This window comes from Xiphophorus couchianus, chromosome 19 (assembly GCF_001444195.1).
Source record: "Xiphophorus couchianus chromosome 19, X_couchianus-1.0, whole genome shotgun sequence".
Taxonomy (NCBI): domain Eukaryota; kingdom Metazoa; phylum Chordata; class Actinopteri; order Cyprinodontiformes; family Poeciliidae; genus Xiphophorus; species Xiphophorus couchianus.
In genome coordinates this window covers 20,773,937-20,799,866 of record NC_040246.1, presented here as the reverse complement: position 1 = coordinate 20,799,866, position 25,930 = coordinate 20,773,937, and the positions used below count along the sequence as shown (strand labels likewise).

Genomic DNA, 25,930 nt, shown 5'->3' with positions numbered 1-25,930 from the left:
TGTTTTTTTTCTGGAAAATGTATTAGATTAATATAAAATTTAATTTAATACATCTCAGTTTTTTTAGAAAATTTTCATGTTTTCAAACTAAGAAATTTCCAAGTTTCATTCTGAAACAATTCTGATATTAATTAGTTTTTTTCTCTCAAATTTTTGACTTTTGGAGCTCAGAAATGTCCTTGTTTTTTCCAAAAAATGTCTTAGATTAATCTTACAATTTCTTAGCTTTTTAAAATAAATTTACTTCTCCTTCTATCAGCCCAAATACGCCGTCATATTTTTGTCTTTGCACACATTTTAGAGAGAATCTGTGCATCTTTTCCAAGTTCAGTGCCAGATCTTGATTTCACCTGCCCAGTCACAAGTGGCCGCCGTCGCAGGAAGCACAGGATGCGGCGAAACGCACAAGCATGGCTGGCTGTGCGCCTGGATGGCGTGCAAAGCGCGAGTGCTTTGATAGTCGTAGAAGTGGGCCGAACCGGTGGAGCTCCCCGAGGCCAAGATGGCTCCATCCAGGGAAAAGCCACAGCGGACAGCATAACCCTCCACCTACAACCACATTCATGTTGTAAAGCATCAAACTTCCATCCAAAGCTGGTTTTAAAATCAGCAAGTTAGAAAAAAATACTCAAACAATATTATTGTTATTATATATTACAGTATTGTTATATTTCTTGAGTTAATTATTGCAATTATCTTGAATATATTATTTACAGATTTGTTTTTTTTAGTACAGTTGTTTTTTTACAATAAAGCTGAGGCAGATTAAATTGGCTTTAAAGTCTGAGCTTCTTTTCTGTGGTTTGAAGCTTTAAAAGATGGAAATATTTACAATTTAAAAGGCAAAATAGATCCAATCTGCCTATGATATTTCAGGGTTACAGCTTGTCTTAAACTTTTGTGTTTTAACAATGAAAAATGTTAAATGTTTAGCAAGCATTTGTTTTGTAGGACTGAGTATTAGAGTATTACACGCTAAAATAAAAAATGATAAAAATAAAAAAAACTACAAGAAAAAAGTCATAAAATTACAAGAATAAAGACAATATTACAAGAATAAAGTCACAATATCACTTATTCTCATAGTATTATGACTTTGTTCTTGAAATATTATGACTATTCTCATAATTAAATTTTTTTTTAAATAAAATATTTTCCTAGTATGGCCCTGGATTTTATTTAATGAAATCACAGTAAAATAGGGTTGACATAATAGCATGCCACACTTTTCAGAATGTTGCTAACCTCATACACATGACTGTGTCATTTCCGTTCACAGTCATGCATTACTTTGTGCTGACCTGTCACCGTTTGCAGGAATTTGTCCTGCTGAATCCAACCTGAGGTATTTCCTGACCTTATGTCCATCGAATCGTCGCCTCTTGTTCATTTTGAAGGGCGTCTGTGAGGAGAACAGCGCCACGTAGTTCCCGTTGGTTTGGGCCACAAACGACTCCTCCACAGGGTGGAGAGCCAAGCTTGGACACGTGTATCGCTCCTGTTGGGAAAAATTACTTCCTCTAGCAAAAATCCAACAGCGAAAACAAACAACTGAAATACATTTACTCTATAATTCGAAACAATTTGTTCAGATTCAGTAAGTTTAAGTCTGCCAGATGTAGCCAAATTTCATTGTATTTGTAATTTTGTAACTCTGCTTACGTGGTAGATCTGGTTAGAGATCTTGGCTGTGCTGCCGTAATCCCAGGCGATCAGCGTCCGGTCGGCGGAGTCCCGGCTGACGCAGTCAGAGCTCGTTATGAAATCCGTCCCACCGCGAAGAAACAGGATGTCCAGGGTCTGCTGGACGGCCGCTTTGTAGGTTTTTACCACCTTCAGATGAAAACACGTTCACATATTAAAAACATGACTGTAACTAAACGTATTACTGAAAAATATTCAGTTAAACGCATATAGGTGATATTTAAATACAATCTTTCCTGTTTTAGGCAATAAATAACAAGCTCAATAAATTTATTGTTTTTCTCTTTTTGCAGAGACTTCAAAATTAATTTCATTTGTTGTTTCTGTTGTTTTGTTTATTTATTTCTGTAGGTGGGCAGAGTACCCAAAAACTGTACTCAATTAGTAAAGGTAGCACTACTTCAATTTATTTTTACTCAAGTAAAGTATAAAGGGGCCGTCCAAGAAATTATTCATCAAGATTAAAAACGTATTAGGCAAAAAGTACTGGGTAACTGATCAAATTATCAATCATTTAATATTTAAAAATTATGTCATCAGGTGACCCAAAATACCAAAAGTTTAACTTATTATTGTCATTTTGACCAAAATGACAATAATTCAGACAAGTAACATATAATAACATATTTATTTTATACATATTTTAAATGTCTTTCAGTTCCAGTGGTAAATGTTCTAAATGTTCATTAGAATTTAAAGTTTAAATAATATGTGCAAAATGTCTTGTTATAAGTGAAACAATTTGTCAATGGAATGATAGTTTTGTCTTATTTCAAGCGTTCTAAGATATTTGCACTGGAGACTAGATTAACAACTTTTTGTAAGATTTTGTATTTTTGCAGTGTAACATAAACATTTCCTTAAAATCTACTAAATATCAAACCTAAGGTTCTGTTAAGATGCAGCAATTATCTGCTTTGGCAAATAAATCTGATCTTATGATTTCCAGTTTCTTATACATGAAACTTATAATTCCCTTGAGTACTAAAAAAAAAGAAAAACAGTTGTGGTAAACTAAAAAGTGATAACTGTATTTAATTGGTCAACTTAAGCGGCTCCTTAAGGCCTCCACACCACCAGGGGGCCCCCAAGAGCACCAAGCACCATAATAAAAACTATGTATACTTAAAATAATATTAAGTAGTACAAACTAAATGCTATTACACATGATAAAACAATTTCTGTATTATGTCTTTTATAGCTGTTGCACAGATAATGGCTAATCTCTTCATAATTCATAATTTTTTAGTTTGTAACTCCTGTAAGGTTGAAATCAATAGCTGCAATAACACTGCTAGCTTTTACAAATGATGCTAATGATAGTAGATATATAGAGTAGCTTAGGAATTACAAGGCATTTGATGTTAGCATGTTGGTATAGGGGGCCCAAAATAGAAATCTGCTTAGGGCCTCAAAAAGGATTGGGCCAGCCCTGAGTGTCACTTTCCCAAAGAAGCCGAGAGCAGAAATGGATATTTCAGATTTTTTTCTCAAATATTAGACAGAGAAACGCTTCGTCTTCCACTCTGCAGATCAGAAAATGTAGGCAAGTACGGTTTGTTTGCAAAGTTTGATCCCTGAACAAACCAGGGATCAACTTTGGATCATTGTCCAAAGTTGACCACACACTTCCTCAGTCGGAGCACCAAGTGTTGATCACACAAAGATGGAGTCAAATCTGAGGCCATCTGTCCGACAGCTGAGGCGTGATGGAAACCAGGACAAAAATTACAAACACTTTGGAGAGACTTAAACTTTTCTGCACATATTTAGAACTAATTTAAAAGGGAAATCAGTTCTTCTGGGTGAAAGTTTAGACATGTTTGTGTCAAATAGATGCATGGTTCTACAGTCGTACATCTTCGAAAAACAGAAGTGGAGCCTCCCGCACAACCAATAAGAATTCCGTAAGTGGTTTCTGGATGGAAAGTTAACGACAAAACACTTATTGTCTTTTCAAGGATCCATTGTACATTGACCATCCTTTTCATGAGACTGTCTTGAGAAAACAGAGTATCTTCAGTCAGAGGCTTCTTCAGATTCGCTGTAAAATAAACCACTACAAGAGATCTTTCCAGCCAAAAGCCATCACAATCTTCAATAACTATTTGAAGAATCTGAATTAATGAGCTACAGCAACATTTAACTTCCCTATGGAATTAATAAATTATTCTGGAATTTGAATTTGAATTCAGCAGTAAAACCAGCCGACCAAAGGTTCTGGCACTCAGGTTGGGTTGCTAGGTAACGGGCGGAATTTCACCGGGGTTGCTAGGTAACAGCGCAGTGACTTAACATTGCGGAGGTTTTCGAAACAGCTAATTTTCCAGACACTCAAAAAACATGAACTTATTGCCAAAAGATGTGTTTGAGAAAAAAATTCAAAGAGTTGGGATGTTTTTAAGAACCAGCAGAAACCCAAATGGAAGTACAAGAACATCCAAAATGTGAATTTTGCATAATAGGTCCACAAATTCGATCCAAATCAGTTAAATGAAAAGCTAAGTAATACTCATATATATATATTAAATTATGTGAAACAGTTACAAAAAGAAGGGGGGCCTTTTTCTTACTGTGGAAGAATACTTCATTATTCTGGTTTAACAGATCTTATCTCAGTCGGAGGCGGCCGCTCTCACTCCACCTGGACCAGTCTCCTCTTTTGCTCCTTTCAGAGAGGCTTGACGTAACACAGGAGGGCCTCCGGAGTCCATCCGCCTTCAGACTAAAGGTTGACTGGCTGAGCCTCTGGGCGGACTGGATTTGATCCATCGGGGTGGTTTTACTCCACAGAACAGCAGCTGAAGCCTGAAAGCGAGCCGCACCCCGGGCTCTGCAGCTTTACCGGCCTGTTTTCAGAGAGGACTGCGCTACGCTCTGTTTGCAGCTCATATTGACGCCCGCTGGCAGCAGCATTTCCGCTGCGGTAAACCTAAAATCCCTGCTAGGAGCCGAGTCGGGTTGCTCAGGGAAGAAATTACATGCAAACACATAGATTCAGAGGAAGTGAGCAGGATTATCATATAAAACAACCCATTAGATTTAATAGAAACGTCAGGTTGCAGCTTCACACGAACAATTCATGAGAATTAAAACTACTTCAACTAGGGACGCACCGATACAAAAATCTGGGCTGATATCTGATATTAATATTTCTGTTATGGTTGATAACTTATATTTACCGATATTATATTTACTTCACTATTGTTTCAACACATTTGGAAAAGCCCAACTAGAAACAAACAAAAATAAATATCAGTTGTTCATATTAGCCCAGTTTTATTTTTCAGACCGATGCCGAAATGTCAAAAAATGACCAGTATCGGCTGATTCCGATGGTGATGGTGACAATACATCGTACATTAATAACTTACATTTACTTGAGTAACTTTTTTGAAAACATTTGCTTTTGAGGAGTATTTTTACTATGCAGTACTTTTTACTTTTACTTGCGTAATTATATTATGAAGTATCTCTACTCTTACTGAAGTAAAATTTATGGATTTTCTACCCACTGAATTAAAAATAAAAATGTTTTAACCAGAAATTCACCAGAGACAGATGCACACCTGCAGTTTTTGTTAAAGTTTCATAAATTTTATGATGAAAAAAACTGATTTGGAAAAAATTATTCTGCCTGATTTTGTAATTTTATATTACTTCTAGGAATTATTATCATTTTCATCCTTAAAATACCAAAATTCTTACTTAAATTTACATTTTGGTCTGTCTGATGATGTAATTTTTACATACTCATTGAATTCAATGAGAAGGTATGTCCAAACTTTTGGTCTGTACTGTACATGTATTAAATGATTGATAATTTGATCAGTTACTCAGTTGAGTAGACTTTTTACTAATTACTTTTTTACTCTTACCTGAGTAGAAATATGCTGAAGCAGCATTAATCTTACTTTTGTACAATTTTTGGGTACTCCACGCACCTCTGATTTCTATCCAGTTTGGGGAAATTTTATATTAACATGTCAGATATTAATGTAAATACCAATGATGCATCGTTTTACTACAAATAATTATTTATTTTATTTTTTCAAAATTAAACTGATCTACATGCAAATCCAACACTACTTTTCTAAAGTGAGACATGTTCAAGGCTACAACAACTATGCTATCTTCTAAAATCCAAATAAAATGTGTGCGCTTGTAAGTTTGTGATAAGAACATGGAAAAGTTAATGCGTTGTGAAAACTTTTGCTAAATCTGACGAAGACAAAGGGAGATGAAGGTTTAACCTTGCAGCAGCGGGAGTCCCAGGCTTTCACCACCGAGCTGTGACCTCCACACAGGAAAACGTCTGGGCTGCCGGGGTGAAGAACCACGCACATCACCTTAAACTGGTTATCCACCTTCACGGTCAGCTGCCCTGCAAACAATAAAAAACAATAAAAACCCCATTTAATCAATTTTTACAACTGTAAATCATGAAATTGTACAAATTAATAGGTAACATAATAGATTTAATCAGTGGAAACAGTTTGACCCTGACATATATTTATGGTTAGGATTTAAATGTTGAGATATGACTGACCAGATCGTTTTGAGTTGGAGATGGGTTTTTTAAAAAGGTGGTCATTGGCAATGTTATTTTATTAATTAGTGCTTAAAACTTGTTAATTTAGACCGAAAAAGTACAGCTGGTATTTCCATAAGTGGTAGAATATTAAAAAATATGTGTTATGTAATTCTAAAACTGATATCAAGTGGGTTTTCTGAAACATTACTGAATAGTGCATTTGGATTGGGATCAGGAGTGTGGAGCTCACCAGAGCTGGGTACTAACTAGTTACTTTTAATCAATTACATTTACTTCAGTAAATTTTTTCTAAGTATTTTTATAATGCTGTACTTTTTACTTTTACTTGAGTAATTTTATTATGAGGTATCGCTACTGTTACTTGAGTACAATTTCTGGATTGTCTACCCACTGAATGAAAAACAAACACTTTTAACCAAAAAATTCACCAGACAAAGACACAATAATTACTTAATATTGATGAAAAAGTACCGGTTCCATTGGTGGATTATTTCACTAATAGTATGGGGAAAATGCCTCGTTGTTAGTGAAATAATCTGCCAATGGAACAAGTATTTTTTCGTCAATATTAAGGAATTACTTACTTACAACAAGCTCCTATATCTTCCTGAAAAGTTACTTTTGAGTTAGTTTTCTCTAATTTCAAGTGTAATATGATATTTGCATTAGAAACTAGATAAATATACTTGATAAGATTTTGTGTTTTTGCAGTGAAGGCAAACGATGTTGCTGTTATCTGTGTCTAAGATGATGAAGAAGTTGATAATTTTGAAAGAGAAAACCACATAAAAGAAAAGTCCTGTTTTGGCTAGAGGCTGTTTTATCTATGTTGACTTAGAAATGTCATGTATAAAATTAAAACAAGAGCAGAAAGGAGCTTAAGTATAATTAGTTTTGACAGGGTGGGACCAAAAGTGAGTTTTCGGAGAAAACATGAGGCCAGAGTATGAGAATTAACTCAAAAGGTTGCTCAGGGCTCAGCGGCTCTTCATTAATTCATCGAACAAGCGACACAGACCCACAGTAAGCCCTCAACACACACACACAAAAAACACTTTATTATGAAATTCTCCCTACCAAGTGTCTCTCAGTTCATTGTGAACTAGTTTTGTCCAAAATGGGACTGAGCGGATCTGAACCAAAGTTTTAACAGGCTCTTTCATCAGCTCCACACGTCACGCTTAATTGGCTTACCCACAGCAAAGATCCCTAACAAAGATTTGAAACTCATGTTTGGAGCGTTTACCTCGTAATAAATGGGGCATTCTCATGTTTTAATTAGGCTAAATTAATTAGCTGTCTCAGGATGACGGATAAGCTAACGCAGCGATCCATTTGGGATAGTCTATATGTTCAGCTGGCATGGCTTTATATCTGATGACATGTGGAGTGACTGCAAGGCCCTCAGGGCGGAGAGTCACATTAATCCACTGAAGCATTCGTTCTCAAACTGTGGTCCATGGGGACGTTTAATTGCCGTGACATGAGCTCGATGTGTGATGTGTAAAGTTAGCATACCAAAGGATTACGTAGTCCGGTGGACTCGGTTCGATTGGGGCCAAAGTTGCAACATTTCTTACATTTTCAGCTGCTGCAGTTTGCTTTCACACTGCAATCTGTCAAATGATTCAAACTAATTGAAAAAGCTGTTCCCCTCCTCGCCTGTGGAAACGAAATAAAAATCTCTGAAGAGGACCAGCGCAACTTTCTTGTTCACAAAATGTAAACAAATTCGGAGTGGTATCAGGATTTCTCCATTGATGCACATTACTGGTTTGGACATTGCCTATTAGCTGCTAACGTTAGCGATGCTCCTGCAGGTGACCATTACTGTGAGTCACTGAGTCATGTCTGCAAAACCAGATTGTTCTAATGTGGAATGAGCAGGAATCTCTCCAAAAATGGCTGTAGCGTTCTTATTTCTAACACAATTTCTATAAAATCTGGCTTAAACTAAAGCTGAGAAAATGGTTGATGTTTTAACATGTAAAATATGTATTTTCTCTGGATATAAATCTACAAATAATTTGGTTTCTGTCAAGATGCAAGAAAGCACTAAGCAAATTTCTCTCTTATATTGGTCAATAATTCCATTTAACAAAGTTGCAGCTGTTAAAATTAGATTGTTAAAATTTATCAAACCATGGCTCCTGTCTTTTATGTTATTATATTTCATCCCAGTTGATAATAACTAGTCTAGTTTTTGTCTTTAATGAAGGTTTAAAAATCACAGAGCGGGCGTGCCGTGGTGGCGGAGGGGTTAGCGCAACCCACATTCAGGCAAAACGTAGCCTCGACGCGGCCGTCGCGGGTTCGACTCCCGGACCCGACTACGTTTACCGCATGTCTTCCCCCTTTTCCTCCCCCCTTTCCTGTCAGCCTACTTTGAAAAAGGGACACTAGAGCCCACAAAAAGACCCCTTGCGGGGCAAAAAAATAAATAATCACAGAGCACCACAGCAAAGAGAAAATAAACTTATAAACAGGAGAAAAACAACTTTAAACCCTTTATAACCTGCTTTTCCTCGCTCTCTGTGTCGGCTTTACTCTACATGCAGACCTGTTGCCATGGCTACGGACAACACCTCCGCTAACCCGCAGAGCAAAGAGCAAAAAAATGACCAAAGGCCCTGAGCTGTAGTCAGCTGCCTGCTTTTCTCCAGTCCGCTTACATTCACTCTTCATTCAAACCGCATCAGAGTTTGTTTCAGCCGAACCGAAACTTGGTGAACCAGAGTTCGCTTTTTTAGTCCACATTACAGTTCAACATTCACACCTCCCCAAACAAACGCACTTTCCAGACAAACAAACTAAAATTCAATTAAGCGGACTAACCAGGGCTGATGTGAATGCATCCCAAAAATAATAATGGATAAGTGGCTTAAGACCGAAGCTGAAGATACCAGTGGAAAGTAAACAGCTGGAATACCGATATGATTGAAGGCATTCACGTTTGTAGGAATATTTTAAAGTTTCTCAGGTGAGTTGCAGAACTTTTGTTTTGTAGAACTCTAGTATGACATTAGGCCGGTTGTGCTGAGTGAGATAAGATGGCGACTAGGCAGTGAGCAGCGCTGCGCCCGCACTGACCTAAAATAGAAACATTCTAAGTAATTCAGTGATCTATAAACTAATAGAATTATTTTAAAGTCTATTCTTTCAGTATAAGGACTTAAGAACTAGGGCTGTGCTCCATCTTCCTGGTTTTAGTGAGAACACCAGCAGCAGCATTCTGGATCAGCTGCAGCTGGAGGATTTTTTAGGCAGAACCTGTGAAGACACTGTTGCAGTACTCGATGCGACTAAAGATAAACGAATGGATGAGTTTCTCTAGATCTTGTGGGATCATTAGCCCTTAGGCTTGTAACAAAAAAAAAATTTTCTTGATGACATGTTGCCCCAGAAGTTACTGCAATAAACGATATTCCTGTTTTTTAAAGTAATTTAATGGTAATGGCATAATAATGCAAGAACATATTCTCAAAGATCAATAAACTTTAAATTCTGAAACATTTTAAATATCCAAAATAAATGAACAAAACAAAAGAAACAACAAATAAAAGGAATCGGAAAGTCTGCAAACAAAATTGCCCTTCAAAATAAAGGTGAGTTGAGACCAAAGCACCAGACTGAAGATTTTTGCAATCCAGTTTTTGGTAGAAAAAGAGACAGAAAGGAGAAAAATGATAAATCATGCAGATGGAAATTATTAAGTTTGTTTTACTTTATCATACAATTAATTGATTTAATGCTTATTTTGACTGGCCTGTTATATTTTAAACCTAGAAATGTTCTTCATGTGATAGAAGACCGACTTTATAACTGTCTTTATGTTTCTCTGAGGCCTGTTTCTCTTCACTGTTTAAAATGGGAAAGATAAGAGGACTTGCCAAAGCATGGCTACAATAAAACTTGCCCATATCTCCATCCAGAGCAATAATTGATAACAGAACCATAGCAATGTTCAGTCTCCATAGCAACCATTTAATATAAAGCTTCTCTAAATGTTTGTAAGAAACATGCCAATAATTGTGGAGAGAAAGATTCAAAAAGACACAATGCAGCTAAAACACACGGAGGGATTTTAAGGATGTTGCTCATTTTCCGTGTTTTCAATTATGATCAAGTTTAAAGTGTCAGCAACTTCATTTCAGCCCTTTCACATTAAAGTGCGATGAAGTCATGAAGGAAGCGGGCTGCGTTCCCAACTCCCACATTAATATGCAACTAAATTGAATTCCCTTCATCTCGCGCTGCCATAGGAACGCAGCCTTATTGCCCTTTCCAAGAAGCACTCGCTTGCAGGATTCTCGCTCCTGGAAACAATAGACTTGTAATTAATTTCTAATATGAATGAATAATAGTAGTGGGTGGAATAAAAAAAAATTCTAAAGGAAAAAGGCTTTCATAGGATTATGCATGAGAGGTTTTTGACATTTCTTTAACTGTTCCTTTGAAGCCGCTTTGACAGTGGCGATCAAATAAGCGTTTGTCTGTTTATGGTTGTGGTTAGCGACGTCCCAGTGTAAGGTCATGGTAGCTGCCCCCGTGGTGATGTATCCATTATTGATTCCCTTCCTGGAGCTGCCTGCGTGTTTAATGGGCTGGCCAAGCTATTATCCGTAGGCTTTATTGACAGAATCGACAGATTCTTGGTCACAAAGAGGAAGTGCAGCCATGTGCTGACCCTAAAGATGCAGATATTATGGTGGCTTTATTTTTCATTTTTAGTTTGGGCCATCCTCTGTAAGCTTGAAAAATAAATCACAGTTTGTAAAAGTTTGATCTTTGATTGATCCATCGGATGTAGAGAAAAGTGGACTATTTGTTTTTTTAGATAGCAAAATGTTGCTGATCTTATTTATCCAGATTCTTTGTCATCATAAATATGTATTTATTTCCAGTTAACACACTAAGATGTGTCTGTCTTGCTAAATTCCACTTTTATCTTTATTGGTTGAACTCAAGCAATCAAAAAAATATTTATTTGAGGATAAACTTGGCTGCTGATAACTGAACTATAACATTTTGCTTGCAGCACTGCAAAAACAAAATCTTATCAAGTAATTTTGGCCAAGTTTCTAGTGCAAATATCTGAGTACATTTAAATAAGACAAAACTATGTTACAAATAAATTTTCAGCAAGATATTGGAGCTTGTTTTAAGTGAATAATTCCTTAAAATTGCAGAAAAAGTACTAGTTCCATTGGAAGATTATTTTCACTTATAACAAGACATATTTTCCATATTATTAGAGACATAATCTGCCAAAGGACTTCTAGTTTTCATTTACATTTGGGCTTGATTGCATAAATTTATTTTCAGTAATAAGAATATGAGTTAGATCACTTTGTTTCAAGATAGTTGCTATATTTAGCCAAGTTTAAGAAAGAATAAAAGCTGATTGCGAAGTTGGTTTTTCAGTAAATGTCTCTTGGTTTTACCTTTTGTTAAAACTTGGTTATAAAAACATGAATACTTGGTGTTGTACTTGACATTTTCCTGTGTAAGAAAATTATGTTGACAACAATTTTGACCCTGATTACAAATTAAAAGTCTCCATCTGCATCTATGAGAAAAATGTGTTTCATTTTTGTATCGCAGTTGAGGGCCGCACAAAATCAGCCTAAAGGCCACAAATGGCCCCAGGGTTGCACTTTGGACACCCTTGTACAAAAATAAAGTGAAATTTGTTTTGCAGTCTTTGTTTTGACTGTCGGCTCCATCTTTTTGTTGTTGCAAATATCTGCCTTGTATGAAACAATTTTGTCTTGCAAGAGACAGGCAAAAAGCTGGAAAAGGAAAATGAAAACAGGTGACAGAGTAATGTCTACTTTAGGTAAGATACTGGTCATGAACTCCTAACAGAACAAAGATGTTAAGAAGTAAAACACATTTGAAAATGGGACAAAAGCATAATTTGTAACCATTTTTTGGAGGGAGCAGTAGGACACTAAAAAATGCACTTTGGTTTTCATGTGGAAAAGCAGAAGTAATTTGCTGTTACCCCTGGAGACACTCAGCATCAGCGAGTTTTGTTTTCTTATTCTGTCTGAAACAGTGTGGAGAAAGTTCTGGTAGGTCAGCACTAAAAACATGTCTGGACTAACCGGACCATCAAGTGAACAGAACTCTGTAGGGCTTGTCAACATTCTCCAGGTCAGAAAATAAAACATACTCCTGAAGTTTGAAATAGTTCCAGAGCCGTCATTCCTTTTGATAAATATGTGACAGGTTTTGGTTTGACAATGATATACCTGTGAAGTTTGTCAACATTTGTTTATTCTTTCAATTTATTTTTTTCTGGTCAAGAAGTTGCTTCTCCAGGTGTATTAAGTTCTGTTACGCTGCTCTTGACAGTTGGTGGTTGCCATAGCGGTTGGTGATCACCATAGCAACCAGTAACAGACAGCTCCTCCCCTTTTTTGTTCTGTTACCATTCTGTCACTGTGGTACCTACCAGGGTCAGCTCTGTGTTTTCTTTACAAGTATTATATTTTAACATACATTTTAGACAAATTTAATGATATACAATGTTTCATGAGTAATTTCGCTATGTTTTTATATGTTTTCAACTGTTATAATTATTAATGTTGTGCATTTAACAAAGCTAACTGCTGCTAACTGCTCATTGGGAGTTGTTGCTTTGTAGTTTGTTTAGTGTTATTTATTGTATTTTATTTTATTTAATGTAAAGGGGCAGAAGCTGCTGAACTGATGTTAACCACCAACTTGATTTCCTCTGTTGTTAGAATAAATACAGTGAACCTGAGTGTGTCTGTCATGAAGTAAACCTACTGAACAAAGAAGGATTACACATTAAAACTCGAGAAATATCTACAAAAATTAGGCTTTAATTCTGTAAAAACTGGATGAATTTTCTGACGTTCTCCTGGACAAAACATTTCATCAGTTCTCATTCATTCTTTTATTCTCACAGATTAAACAGTGAGATAAATAAAATCACTGTGGGCAAGGAGGCGTAAAATGCATGAGTACTCACATGTTCTTAATGCAGAAAGTGCCGACCTTTGTGTGAATGTGGCCACTGCTGGGCTCCACACGATTAAACGAAAGAGACTTAAAGGCACTTAAAACGAATCGAGGGCACAGATTGGAGGCAATTGATTTCTTGTACGGTTCTGCAGCTTTAACAGAGCTACATTTTAAGAGAAGTACGCCACATTTCTTTCACTGCACTAAAAAAAGCCTTTAAAATTTGACAATATACCCCAATTTCAAATGATTTGCTAAGATTTTCTTTCAGCAAGGGCTTCAGAGCCAGAGTGAGAGAAGCTGTTCTGCAACTCAAGAGAATGATATTCACGTCACATGCAAATTACAAGACAAACTGTTGAGAAGAAACACAAGGACTGCAGGAGGTACAGCTGCCAATGTGCTTTGTTGTCCCAAAACGCCAGCAGTGCCGTTGGAAAGTGTTTAATAAAAGCAGCCAAGAAACAGGATTTCTTTTAAGTCAATACAAACTGGAGAAATATAAACAGGACTGTGAAAAAGTGGTTTTACTCACTGACAGGTTTTTCTTTCTTTTGCTGTTTTTGTTGAAGCTAATTGTTTCGCGTCACAAAACGCTAAAATCTGACAGTGTCGTGACATGGTGGACTTATTTTATGATGTAGTAAAGTTTGTTGCATTTAGAATTGCAGTCTCTAGTTTCTGAGTTTCTCATTTGTAGTTTTCTGTTTTGTTTTGGTCAGTATGATCATCACTGTTTGGAGTTTCAGTCTTCCTCCTGTTGATAAGCCGACACAAAGATAACGCAAAACAAAGCAGTTTTCATATGATCATTTCAACATTTTCCTCATAATGTAGTTTGTGAAGTGCAGCTGAAAAGATGAAATACTTGGTCACAATGTTAGGACATCCTATTGGTTGGCATTTGCAAAGCAGCCATTCCAAGAGCACCATTAATTTATTTTCTTTAGTGATGATTGGCACCAATAACAGGCCTGTCAAATGCATATGAAGGTATATTTTGTGTTTATAGTATTACAAAAGGCAGTTATAAACAATTTTAGAGAGTGTGTCGAGTGTTTCCATTTCAGCTATTACGAAGTGCTTATGATATCATCATCTGTGCATCCCCCCCAAATTGGGATTATACAACTTTAGAAGAAAGTAAACTTTCTCTTATTATTCTGGTATTTAGGAAATATTTATATACCAGTGGTGAGCATACTTCTAATAAGCTAAAAGCTGAGAATTATTTTTCGGTGTTGTTTAGGAATTTTGCTAACTTTGAAAACATTTATCACACTTAGCTTCCACTAAATTACAGATAAATCCTAAAGCATTACTTTACTTGGCTGTTTTGCAAACGCTCAGTTGAATAAAGTTCAATATCTGTGTTGAAGTTTTGGTTATCGACCATTAAGAATTCTTTGAGTAGTTAGACGATTATATTCATGCTCTTATTTTGACGACCGTTTACAACGCAGCAGTTCCGTTTCCTCCCCACGTTCCAAAAACTTTATTTAAAACAAAAAAAAATACAGAGGAACACGGACAGCAGATAAAACATAAATACAATATCTATGGGAATTCTAGATCATTTTGATATAAATTAAAATTTTGAAGTAAAATTGGTGCTCGAGGGTTGTAGTCTTTATAATCTGAACGGAAGCTAACGCTTTAGCATTAGCTTCCGCTACATACCTGTTGACATTTATCAAAGCCTAATAAAGACCCGAAAATAAATCCAGTGTTTCATTTAAAGCGAGAAGTGGTGCGACTCACCTGTCTCCACATCAGTGATCGCAGCCGTGTTGTCAAATGAGCCGGTGAGGAGCTGTCGCCCACAGGGGGTCCAGCAGGCGTCACGCACGGCCCCCGAGTGGCAGGTGTAAAGCCTGAGGCATCGTCCACTTTCTGCTCCATCCCACACCTGTCAGATATGGACACGGGCCAAAGTCACAAATAAACCCACACTCCTCCAGCAAAATCCTTTTTATTTCCCTTTCTACTTTTAAGATTATAAAAAACGTCACATTATCTGCGCTTGAGAAAAAACATTCAACTTTCAAAAATCAGCATGCACTTATTAAAAACAGAAATCCAATTTCTTTAGCTAATTTGATTTTCAGAGCAGAACTCATCAAAGGGACATATCTCCTGCTAACTTTAAATGAACTGTAACAAACACAGTTAACATAGACGTGAAGTGGAGAGTTAAAACAGCACATTTGATATTTAATTTGTGCTTTGTTGCAAACTTCAATAAAAAATGAGCCGGTAACCAGTCCTCAATCCAACATTTTATATTATAAATATGCATAACACAGCTTCTAACATCAAGGTATACCAAAGCTAAATTTACATTTTTGACAGGAGGTTTCTCTTGGTGGTAAAGGGCCGATTGTGCTTGAATGTACTGATAAAATCCATTTACAAACAGTAAAAATATTAATACAGAGCTGTCTGTGCATTCAATAAGTACTTTTATTTGCCAGGTATTTTACAATACTTGCTATTATGTTTAACGTTCAATGTGATTTTTGTTACTTCCCATATTGATCACAGACTATAATTTGACTGAAGCAGAAGTTTAGTAGAAGTAAGAAATACTGCCACCTGCAGGTGGAAGTTAGCATCACCTGAACCGGATGTTTTAGTAAATTTTCTACAAAAATTGTCAATAAATTCACAGTTAGTGTGACTTGTTTTTGGGTGAATTTCAGCGCAAAAATCTGGATTGACTGATTGAAGTCATTTGGCATCTGCAGACTAGGGGGCCACATAAAAAGCTGTTGCGGCCAGATTTGGCCCCTGGGTCTTGAGTTTGACCCATGTAACCTGCAATGTATCCTACATCAACCTACTTTTTCAGTTTAAAAATGTTTCTTTTCATATTCACAATCTCTGATTAACTAAATTTTGTATTTATAATATTCTAAATTTACAGAATTAATCATGAAATGTATTAATGTGTGCAATAAAACTGTTCATTACTCTATTATGTAACTGAGTTACATAATGAAATAAACATTTCGATGATATTCATACATATTCACATGCATCTGGTTTGCATCACTCAAGGGTCGTGTGTGTTTCTTCACTTTCCTAATCTTACAGAAATCAGATCTACATGTGATTTTGCTAATTATCAAACCAAATTAATTTACTCAGGGAAATGTAGAAGTCAAGTGTCATAATCCTTATGCCTGAGGTTTCTTATTTAGGTTTTAAAAAAATAAACACTTTCCTAATTAATCCCATTGAATTCTTTTGAATGTGGTTGTAAATCAGGTGTAATGGATTCCTGTTGTGAAAGGTTTCTCTGAAAACAGAAGAGAAAAGCAAGCATCTGCCTTCTGTAGTTATTATAACAGTAAAACCTAAAGCTAACACACATAAATAGGGCTACGTTCACACTGTAGCCCAAAGTGACCCAATTCTGATTTTTAGTCAAATCAGATTTTTTTGGCGTGGTCGTTTGCATTTCCAATTGTGTGACTTGTGTGTGAACTACAAACAACATGAAAGTCTCCCACAGGCGCAGTAGAGGGCGCAACAACGTCACACATAGAGAGCGTGCTCAGTGTTTGCGGAAGTAAACATGGACGCTAACGGTGGAGCACAGCTAACGATTTTGAAGTCGTCCGATCGGAGCCAACACATTAATAACTTAATCCTCATTGCAGTCCGTCATGGTTGCCGTGTTTCCTCACTATTAGGTGCATCAGGATGCAGAAGAGTGACGTTTGTCCAGTATTGATGACGTTCAGGTCGGATGAATGCGACCAGATTCATATCACAAATAGATCGGATATGTATCAGATTTCCAAGTGATCTGGGTCCCATTTGGAAAAAAAAATCCAACTTATGTTGTTTATGTTATGAGGAGATAACATGGTCGCATTACGGCTAAAATAAATAACTGAATAAAAAATCGGGGTCACTTCGGGCATAAATACAGGAGGTGTTAATCATTTGTTGTCACTTTTGAAAAGGGTCATCTGGTGAACATGTTGATCAGTGTCACGTTTTTTTCCTCTCCCATCTTGAAATCCAACGGGTGGTCCGGTCCGGAGGTGAGGTTCTGCGTTAATGACGGGAATATTTTTTCCTCCCCCGGTTTTACCAGGCAGCAGAGGAACTTTGAAGATCCGCCTGAGCATGGCTGATCACTCTCTGCCTCGCTTCATTATTTAGCAGCATATGAAACACTGGGAGTAGAGCTGTACCGCTGCTGCTCCCAGAGGAGACAGGAGAGACGGATGGATCAGGGGAGAGGGACATTTTAATCCAGCAAGTAAAACAAGCAGAATCACAGAAAGTAACAGAGATGGGAGGAGAGTTGCACTTTTAATTGCAGCGTGTTAAATCTGGGAGTGATCCGACTATTAGGGAAGCTGCTGTTCATTCAGCAGGATGTGGCGATTCTGTGTGTGTGTGTGTGTGTGTGTGTGTGTGTGTGTGTGTGTGTGTGTGTTGTTTGGTTTAGAGAAACACTGCCATCTCTAGGCACCAGGAGAATCTGAGAAAATATAGAGCACATTTTAACAAAGAAAGCTCATCCACTGAGGGCATCTGAACGTTTCTGTCAGATGGGATAAGAAAATAAGAATATATCTAAGTCAAGTAAACAAAGTTACGATGCAGTACCAGTGATTAATAAGAAAATAAAAAAATTGAATTACAAGAAGGAAGTAGTTCGAGAATAAAGTCGTAGCATTACTGGAATAAATTCAGAGAATTACAACTTTATTCTCAAAATTATGAGTATTTTCATATTGTTCTGACTTTTTTCCCATAATATTTCGATTTCATTCTCGTAATTTTATGATCTTATTCTCATATTATTTTGTTTTTATTTTCATATTATTACTACTTTATTCTCATTATATTATAACTTTTTTCTTGTATTATTTCAACTTTATTTTTGTAATGTTATGACTTTTTTCTTATATTATTTCGACTTTATTCTCATCTTATCATGATTTTATCATATTGTGAAAGTTGTTCCTTGTGTTATTTTGACTTCATTCTCCTAATATTATGACTTTATTCTCAAATTATTACGACTTTTTTCTCATACGAGTTTATTCTCATAAGGTTACGACTTTGTTCCCAAAATATTCTGATTTCATTCTTGTAATTATATTTATTTATTTTTATTAGTATTGCCCTAATACTCCATCATGTAAAGTAGTTCAAGATTTGTATTTTTTATTTTATTTTATTATTTTGGTAGGAAAGGTGAAGTTAAACTTGAAAAAGATTCTGCATGTTTTCTGTGTTACAATTTGTATATCTATCCATATATTTAGATACATAGATTATAGATATAAATGGTTGGGTGAACAAAATCCTGCCTAAGATCAGTAGCTGTTAGCGATCAATATCACACTGCTGGCAAATGGTTAGTTTCTCCCTCCATCCAGTGGGTGGCGCACGTTGCTACAATCAATAGTAGCCACACAGGCACACCCACTAGAAGGAAACAAACGTTGCCAGGCGACTGTGCCAAATGGCAGTTCTAAGTTTCGAGCGATTGGAGATTCCCAGGAGAGACTGAGTGTGAGCGCAAGAAATTTTGAGTACAAGCGTTACAAGGTTTGAGAAGAAAAACATGAAGTCCTGCTTTCAAAATGAAAACATAAGCAAAAGTATTAAAAGTTTTGAGAACAAAAGACATGAAATCTTGTTTTCAGACTGAAAAAGTGTGCTCTTGGATTATGGCAGGAAAATTCTTCCATACACAAATGGCCCCCGAGCCGAACATTGGACACCAAAATAGCGTCACAAAAGTTTGCGTTGAAAATATTATCAATAACCAAAAACTATCAGAGACTCATCCGGTTTGTTTAATTGGCTCCTTGGGGCTTTCTTGACAACCCCCTGATAATTAAAACTAAATTGGTAATGCGGTTATCAGCCTACACCTCCAGTAGCCATGGCAACAACAGATGAAAATAAAAAAGAAAACTCTGACAGACAGGAGGGAGGAAGCTTGAAGGATGTCAGCAGCACAAAGAGGACAGTAAAGACTTCATTGATTACATGCCGGTGCTCAACTCTCTTCCTGAAGAACCTAAAACAAAGGCTGGAGTCGGAGCGGTAATACATAGAGCGCATCGCGGATGTCAATGAGGGAACAATAATGTGTGACAAGGTGGCATAAATCAACAGAATAAACACTCCTGCATAAGAAGTTTAAATTTATCATGATTACCTGCAATTTTCAGCCTTACAGCAGAGAGCTGCTAAATAACTGACAACCCTGGAAACATTCTTCAGCCCTGAATGCTGAATTAGTGTTTTAAAAGGAAATTTAAATTAGCCTATTCTGTAAAAATTTGAAGCATTACTGAAAATAAAAACACTTTCTAATGAATGACTACAGAAACTGTTTCGATTCAATCAAATCAGTTCCCAAGATGTGACTTTTGTTGGTATTCTTTGAACTTTAATGTGTTTAAGGCTTCTTTATTATTACTCTCTATCCATACACTTACAAAAAGTTAAGGATTATCACAAAAAATGTTATGTTTTTACTCTTTAAACCAAACTTTTTGTCACATGAGCCCAACAAATATGATTTTTTAAAACTAAATATCACCAAAAAAAATCATGATTTTTGTTTTTACTTAACCTACTCAATTAAACAAATAAAGTAACACAAGACTGTGATTGTATGTTTTTGGTTGTTAAATGAAAGGCATCCAGTTTATTTTTTATTTTGGGATCGGTCTATTCCCACCAACAAAAACAGGATCTGCGTCAGGCTTTATTTGAAAACACTTGCTGCATTCAGCCAAGTTTCAATAAAGCAATTAACGACAGATTCTGGTGCTCCAAGGTGCAACTTAGAGTACAAGTCAATGAGTAGACGTGATCCTAGTTACTCAGAAAGCTGCCAAAAGATGATCATTTTGTGCTGCATGTAAGATTTTTGTAAGAAGACTTCATTAAAAAGTCAGAGTTTTGTCCTATTATCTTTCATTTTTGTGGTCTGGGGAGGGTGCACAAAATCTGTTCAGGGGCCACAAATGGTCCACGCTCCCCAATTTGAACACCCCTGATTTAAACAAGAGATAAACAAAAAATATGTTTCCTAATTGAGGAAAGTTAGGACACTCGTACCCCATGAAAGCTAGTCTTACCCTCTTTCGCTAGCATAACATCAGTAGTTGCGTTTCTATTGACTTTAAAACTGCATAAATTAGAATTGCGAGAAGAAAATGGAAGCATGTAAAATTCGAGAAAAAAAAGTTTTTTGAGGCAGGATAAGATGGTTTTCCAACTCTCTTCATTTTAGAAGTTATTGTATTTCACAAAACTCTAATGGAAAAACCTTTTTTCACATGACATCAACAACAGGATGTTACTACTGGCAGAAACGACGAAGAAGATGACAGGAAGTGGGTGGAGGATGATGGAGCTGCATGTTTTTAATGACTAACAGAATGAACAAGCTTATTCACATGATATTTTAACTGAGTTTTTTATGTAATGGAAACACTGCAATACCAAAATTGTGTTTTTGGCAACTTTTTTTAGAAATAATGTTTTGCGACCATTTGTAATGGACACGCACCTACACTGCAAAAACACAAAATCTAACCAAGTAATTTTGATGTAATTTCTAGTGCAATTGTATTAGTACACTTAAAATAAGATTAAACTAACTTACAAGTAACTTTTCAGCAAAATAAAGGAGCTTTTTTTAAGTCAATAATTCCTTAATATTGGTGATTATTCGCAGATAATTTCACTAATAAAAAGCTTTTTCCACATGATAGGGATGAACTGATATGAACATTTGAACCGATATCGATATTCAATGTTAATACTGCTGTTATTTCCGATATTTACCAATATTATATATAATTCACTACCATTTCAACACATTTAGAGAAAAAATACCAGAAAACAAACTGCAACAAGATAACAATGAATATTGGTTGTTTATATCGGCCCAGTTTTTTATCGGAAAAAATACCGATATGTTAAAAAATGACAAATATCAGCCAATACTGATATATTGTGCATCTCTACCTCATTTTATAAGTGAAATAAGCTGCCAATGGAACAGGTTTTTTTTTCATCAATATTAAGGAAGTACTGACTTAAAACAATCTCCTTTATTTAGCTAAAAAGTTACCTGTAAGTTAGTTTGGCCTTATTTTAAGTGTACAAATATGAAAAATGAGATTCAAATTACTTGGTAAGATATAGTGTACAGTACACTGTGACCTTGGCTAGTGAGAACATTCACAGTATTTCAGCAGAAACAGGAACTACAAGAGATTTCTGGAAAAAATAAGCATGCTAACCTCCTATTTTAGTCTTCATTCAGTACATTCATAATGCAATAGAGAAGAGCAGCTAATTATTGCACAGAAACGAGTGTTTCCCTCTATCCATCCTCTGCCAGTCTCCACCATCTGCTGCAAGCGGCTCCCTCTTCAGGTGCCAGGCTCGGTGCTAGTGCCATATCTCTTCCACTTGTATGATTATGCAAATGAAATCATTCATATTTAAATTATTAATTAGTCGGAGATCTCAGAGGATGTTAGCGCGGCGCACGATTTCACAGACACTGGCAGAGAAATGTTTGGGCGCTGGCAGGCAGATAGCTGAGTTGCTTGACCTTTACAATTGTGCGAAGAGGGATTGTTTTCCAGGTGCAAAATAATGAAAAGGAGAGGGAGGAGGACGGAGAGACAAAGAAGAAACGAAAAGGGAGAGAGAGGCAGGAAAATCCCGTGGGTTCTGACACACATTCAGCTGACAGTGACGGACATGATTCTGAAAAGGCGGGTTGTTGCGGTGAACGTTTGAATCGATGCAGCAGAGCAGGTATCGGGTTTCAGGCTGAACATGCTCTGATAGGCGAGTCTTTTAGCCAAATAAAAAAAACTAAACTTACAGCAAACTGTCCAGTTTATTTGTTAACATGCTTGTTTTCACTGGATGCAAAATGCACCGATTAAAATCCAAGCACTAATGTGACTTACCAATTATGTGCTTCTGGCAGAACCTCACCTGTCATTATGGAAAAATAATATATAATCATAAAATAATTTATATCACTATTTTCACCCTGACGTTTGTACTATAAAGTACCTATTTTTCATTTAGCTTAACCAATTCTGATTATTTTTTCTTCAAAATCGCAGAATTTTCGCATTTTCCTATACAAATGCTCAGAAGCTCAGCCGGTGAGGCGGCAGCATAAAAAACAAATTAGGATAGATCTATGGGCTATGCAAAACACTTTCATTATATTTTTTGCACAAAATCATTCTTAAATAATGAAATTGTAGTTCTGCTCAGTTCTGCCTGTTTTTAGCTATTTTTGTGCCTCTGTCACTTTAAATCCAAATAAGCTGCTGCTGGCCACACCCCCCAAATCATCATTTAAACTCAAAAGTGAAAATGGCTGCAAACAGATCCGCAATTATACAACCGTAGATCTTTGAAAAGCAGAAGTGGAGCCTCCTGCACAACCAACAAGAATGAAGCAAGTGGTTTCAGGTTGGTAAATCAACAACAAAACACTATCTGTCTTTTCCATCAGCCACTCAGAAGCGCATACAGCAGTAAAACCAGCTGACCAAATGTGCTGGAGCTCTGCCTGGGTTGCTAGGTAACAAACTAGGATCAGCTGGGGTTGCTAGGTAACGGTGCAGTGGAATGTGACCCAACCTTCAGGAGGTTTTTGAAATTTTTCAGACACCTAAATACATTAATTTATTGCCAAAAAACAGCTGGGTGTTTGTTTTAATAGCCCGGACTTGCATTAACAATCCCGTAATATTAAAGTTTTGTAATAAACAGAACAAAAAGGACAAGTACTGAACAACTGATATGAAAATCAGTCATTTAATATTTAAAAATTACATCATCAGACTGAACAAAAACATGTTTGTTCTTCATTCAGGGGGTTAAAGAATCAAGACACTTTACTCAAGTAAGACTAGCGATAATTAATAATGAAACTGCTGAAGTAAAAGTAAAAATTATAGCATTGCAACAGTTGATTTTTCACCCCCCCAAAAATGGAAATAAATAAATATTTCAATGCATATTGTGCAAAATAAAAATGTTGCTCAGAATAAAGCAGGCCTACAAAATGCGTCATAATTTAAATTCCAGTAAATAACATTCAGCTTTGAAGGCTGTTTAAATAACAGAGGCCAGTCCGGTGGGTTCTGGCTAAAGGTTTGGTGTTTCATGGCCATCCATCCTAAATGTCATCAATTCAGCAGTAAGTGGGGGCTGTCATTACCTTAAAGGTCTTGTCCATGGAGGCGGACAGCAGCAGGTGGCTAACGTGAGGCACGGGGCACCACTGCGCCGTGATGACTGCCCCCTGGTGGCCTTCCAGGCTCATTAAAAGCTTCCTGGGCGTCCCGGATGATTTGGGTTTTTCACCAAGGTAAGGCTTCACTTTTGGTGAAACATCAGAGAGAACTGGACCTTTCCTGGTTGGATTCTCCAAACTTTGTTCTGGCTGATTCTCAGGGCATTTTGTTTCCTCTGATTGTCTCTGTCTCTTTGGGATGTATGGTCTGACACCAGGGAGGGAAGATGGCCGCCTTTTAGCAGGATTTGAACCATCAACGATACTTTTTGAGAAAGTGAGACAAGCAGATCTGTTTTTAAAATGTTTTCCTTCGTTTCCACTACGGTTTTCCCAATCCTGGTGTTGTATCTTTGGGTAAACATACAACAAAGAAGAGCTACTTTGTCCTAAAACTGTTTCTGAACCTGCAGGTCTGGGCTTTACATTAACACTATTAAATCCAGACGGGTCTGATTGTTCTTCCTCCTTCTGATCGCAGGACTCATCCTCATCCTCTGAATCATCATAGGTCACCAATGAAGACATCTTCACCTGACACTAAAAATAAGGAAACAAATATAAGTTTCATTAATTCATCTATGGTCCAAATGCGGCATCTAGTGGCCAATTCAATACCTACAATTACAACAACAAAGATAAATCAGAGAAAGAAACAAGAAAATGTTTAATTTATTCATTTAAACAGGACATGCAAAGGATTTTGCATTTTGTTTTCTTTTAATTATAACATATATACCAAAGTGGACGGATTTGTTACCAACTAATAAAGATATCTAAAAATAAATAAATACATAAAATAAATCACCTTCAATGCAGCAGCAGCATAATCTCACACTAAAATAAAAAAATTATTTTACTAAATTTATTCAACAGGCCTGTCATGGTAACAAATTTTACTGAACAATAAATTGCCCCAGAAGTTACTGCGATAAATGACAATATTGTTGTTTTGAGAGCATTTTCAGGTAACATAATGCTAGTGGCATAATAATGCAAGAACACATTCTTAAAGATCAATAAACTTTAAATTCTGCTGAATATTTAACACTATAACCAGAAGACATTTAAAATTTTCAAAATAAATAAACAACAACAAATAAAATGAATTATGAAGTGTTTGTAAACAAAACTGTCCTTAAAATTAAGGACTAGATGAGACTGAAGCACCAGACTGAGGAGTTTTGTCATCCAGTTTTGGTAGAAAGAAATGGAAATTATTGTGTTTGCTTTAAATTATCATGCGATTAATTGAATTATTGCTTATAGCAGCAGGCCTGGGAATAATCAGCTTTAGCAAAAATCAATTTTGACCCAATTTTTGGTGCAACTAAAAATCTCTACAACAATAAATGTAACTGCGTAATTTATTTTAAGTATGCCTGATTTTTCTACATCAAACAGTTCCTATAAACATTTCATAATGAATCCAGTACTTACTGTTTCTAAATTTTATTAGATCTCCTTAAAATATCACATGATGCAACAGTTGAAGTATAGAATACAAGAATTTCACAAATCTTACAAATAATGTTCTGGAAAGTGTTACATTTCAATTTGTTGTCACCCCACCTAACTATGATGCTCCAAAATAAAATAAAGTTCAGCCATTTTAAGTTGTTTTTTTCACTTCAGTACATACAAATATGGAGTCAGATTTAACTGGAAGATGGGTGAAGCTAAGTACAAATGTACGCCACACTTCTCAGGGTTTTTTATTGGAAGATAAATGTTCTAAAACCACGTTTCATTTTATGTTGTAGTTGATGATCAAATATTTTCTCACTAGTAGCAACCAAACCAGTTTTTTGCTTTATGTGTGGTCATTTTTCCCCCGACATGTTTGCTAATAATCAATGAAAATGTCACATTTAGAATTTTGCTTGTAGGTGCATATTTCTGTTGGTTTATGCCATAAATCACAATAAAATTAAATTAATTTAAGTTTGTAGCATAAAGGTGACAAATATATATATTTAGTAGAAGTAAATTTGGCACTGTGTGTTTGTTATATACTAGCAATGTCTGTCTCAACGCTTTTCCTATTTATTAGCCAGCAGCTAGCAGATCTAGCTAACGTTCATGGCTAGATCTTTCTAGTTTATGAGCTAATAATACAAAATAAAAGCAGTTTAATAATTGCACTTCATTGTTGTACCTGAACTTTGGAGAAGTCCTTGATTTCTCTCCGTAGTGTTCACGTTAGATTGTTTTGTTCAACATCCCGCAAAATAATGTCAGCGAGAGAATTTCAGAATAAACGCATCGCTTCGTTTTGTTCCGATGGGGAAAGCGTCTTTCTACGTTTAATAGCTTTTATTTTGAAACCAGTGGGTAGG

General features: G+C 36.2%; 1 protein-coding gene across 1 annotated transcript; it reads right to left on the bottom strand.

Moving 5' to 3' along the window:
• Positions 1-182: 182 nt before the first annotated feature.
• Positions 183-25,847, bottom strand: wdr25 (WD repeat domain 25). The gene is made up of 7 exons (XM_028001694.1): positions 25,750-25,847; positions 23,517-24,131; positions 15,017-15,164; positions 5,958-6,088; positions 1,663-1,833; positions 1,358-1,498; positions 183-549 (listed from the first exon to the last, which is right to left on the bottom strand). Exons 2-7 carry the CDS (start codon positions 24,117-24,119, stop codon positions 328-330), a joined length of 1,416 nt encoding a protein of 471 aa, XP_027857495.1. The 5' UTR covers positions 24,120-24,131; positions 25,750-25,847; the 3' UTR covers positions 183-327.
• Between the last annotated feature and the right edge of the window lie 83 nt (positions 25,848-25,930).

Bases quoted from the DNA above. Each gene is read 5' to 3' on its own strand.
- wdr25 (XM_028001694.1), bottom strand. From the start codon at position 24,119: ATGTCTTCATTGGTGACCTATGATGATTCAGAGGATGAGGATGAGTCC. The intron at 15,165-23,516 runs GTAATGACAGCC...CATATCTGACAG, and splicing joins CCATGGACAAGACCTTTAAG to GTGTGGGATGGAGCAGAAAG. The intron at 6,089-15,016 runs GTGAGTCGCACC...TATTGTTTGCAG, and splicing joins GATCACTGATGTGGAGACAG to GGCAGCTGACCGTGAAGGTG.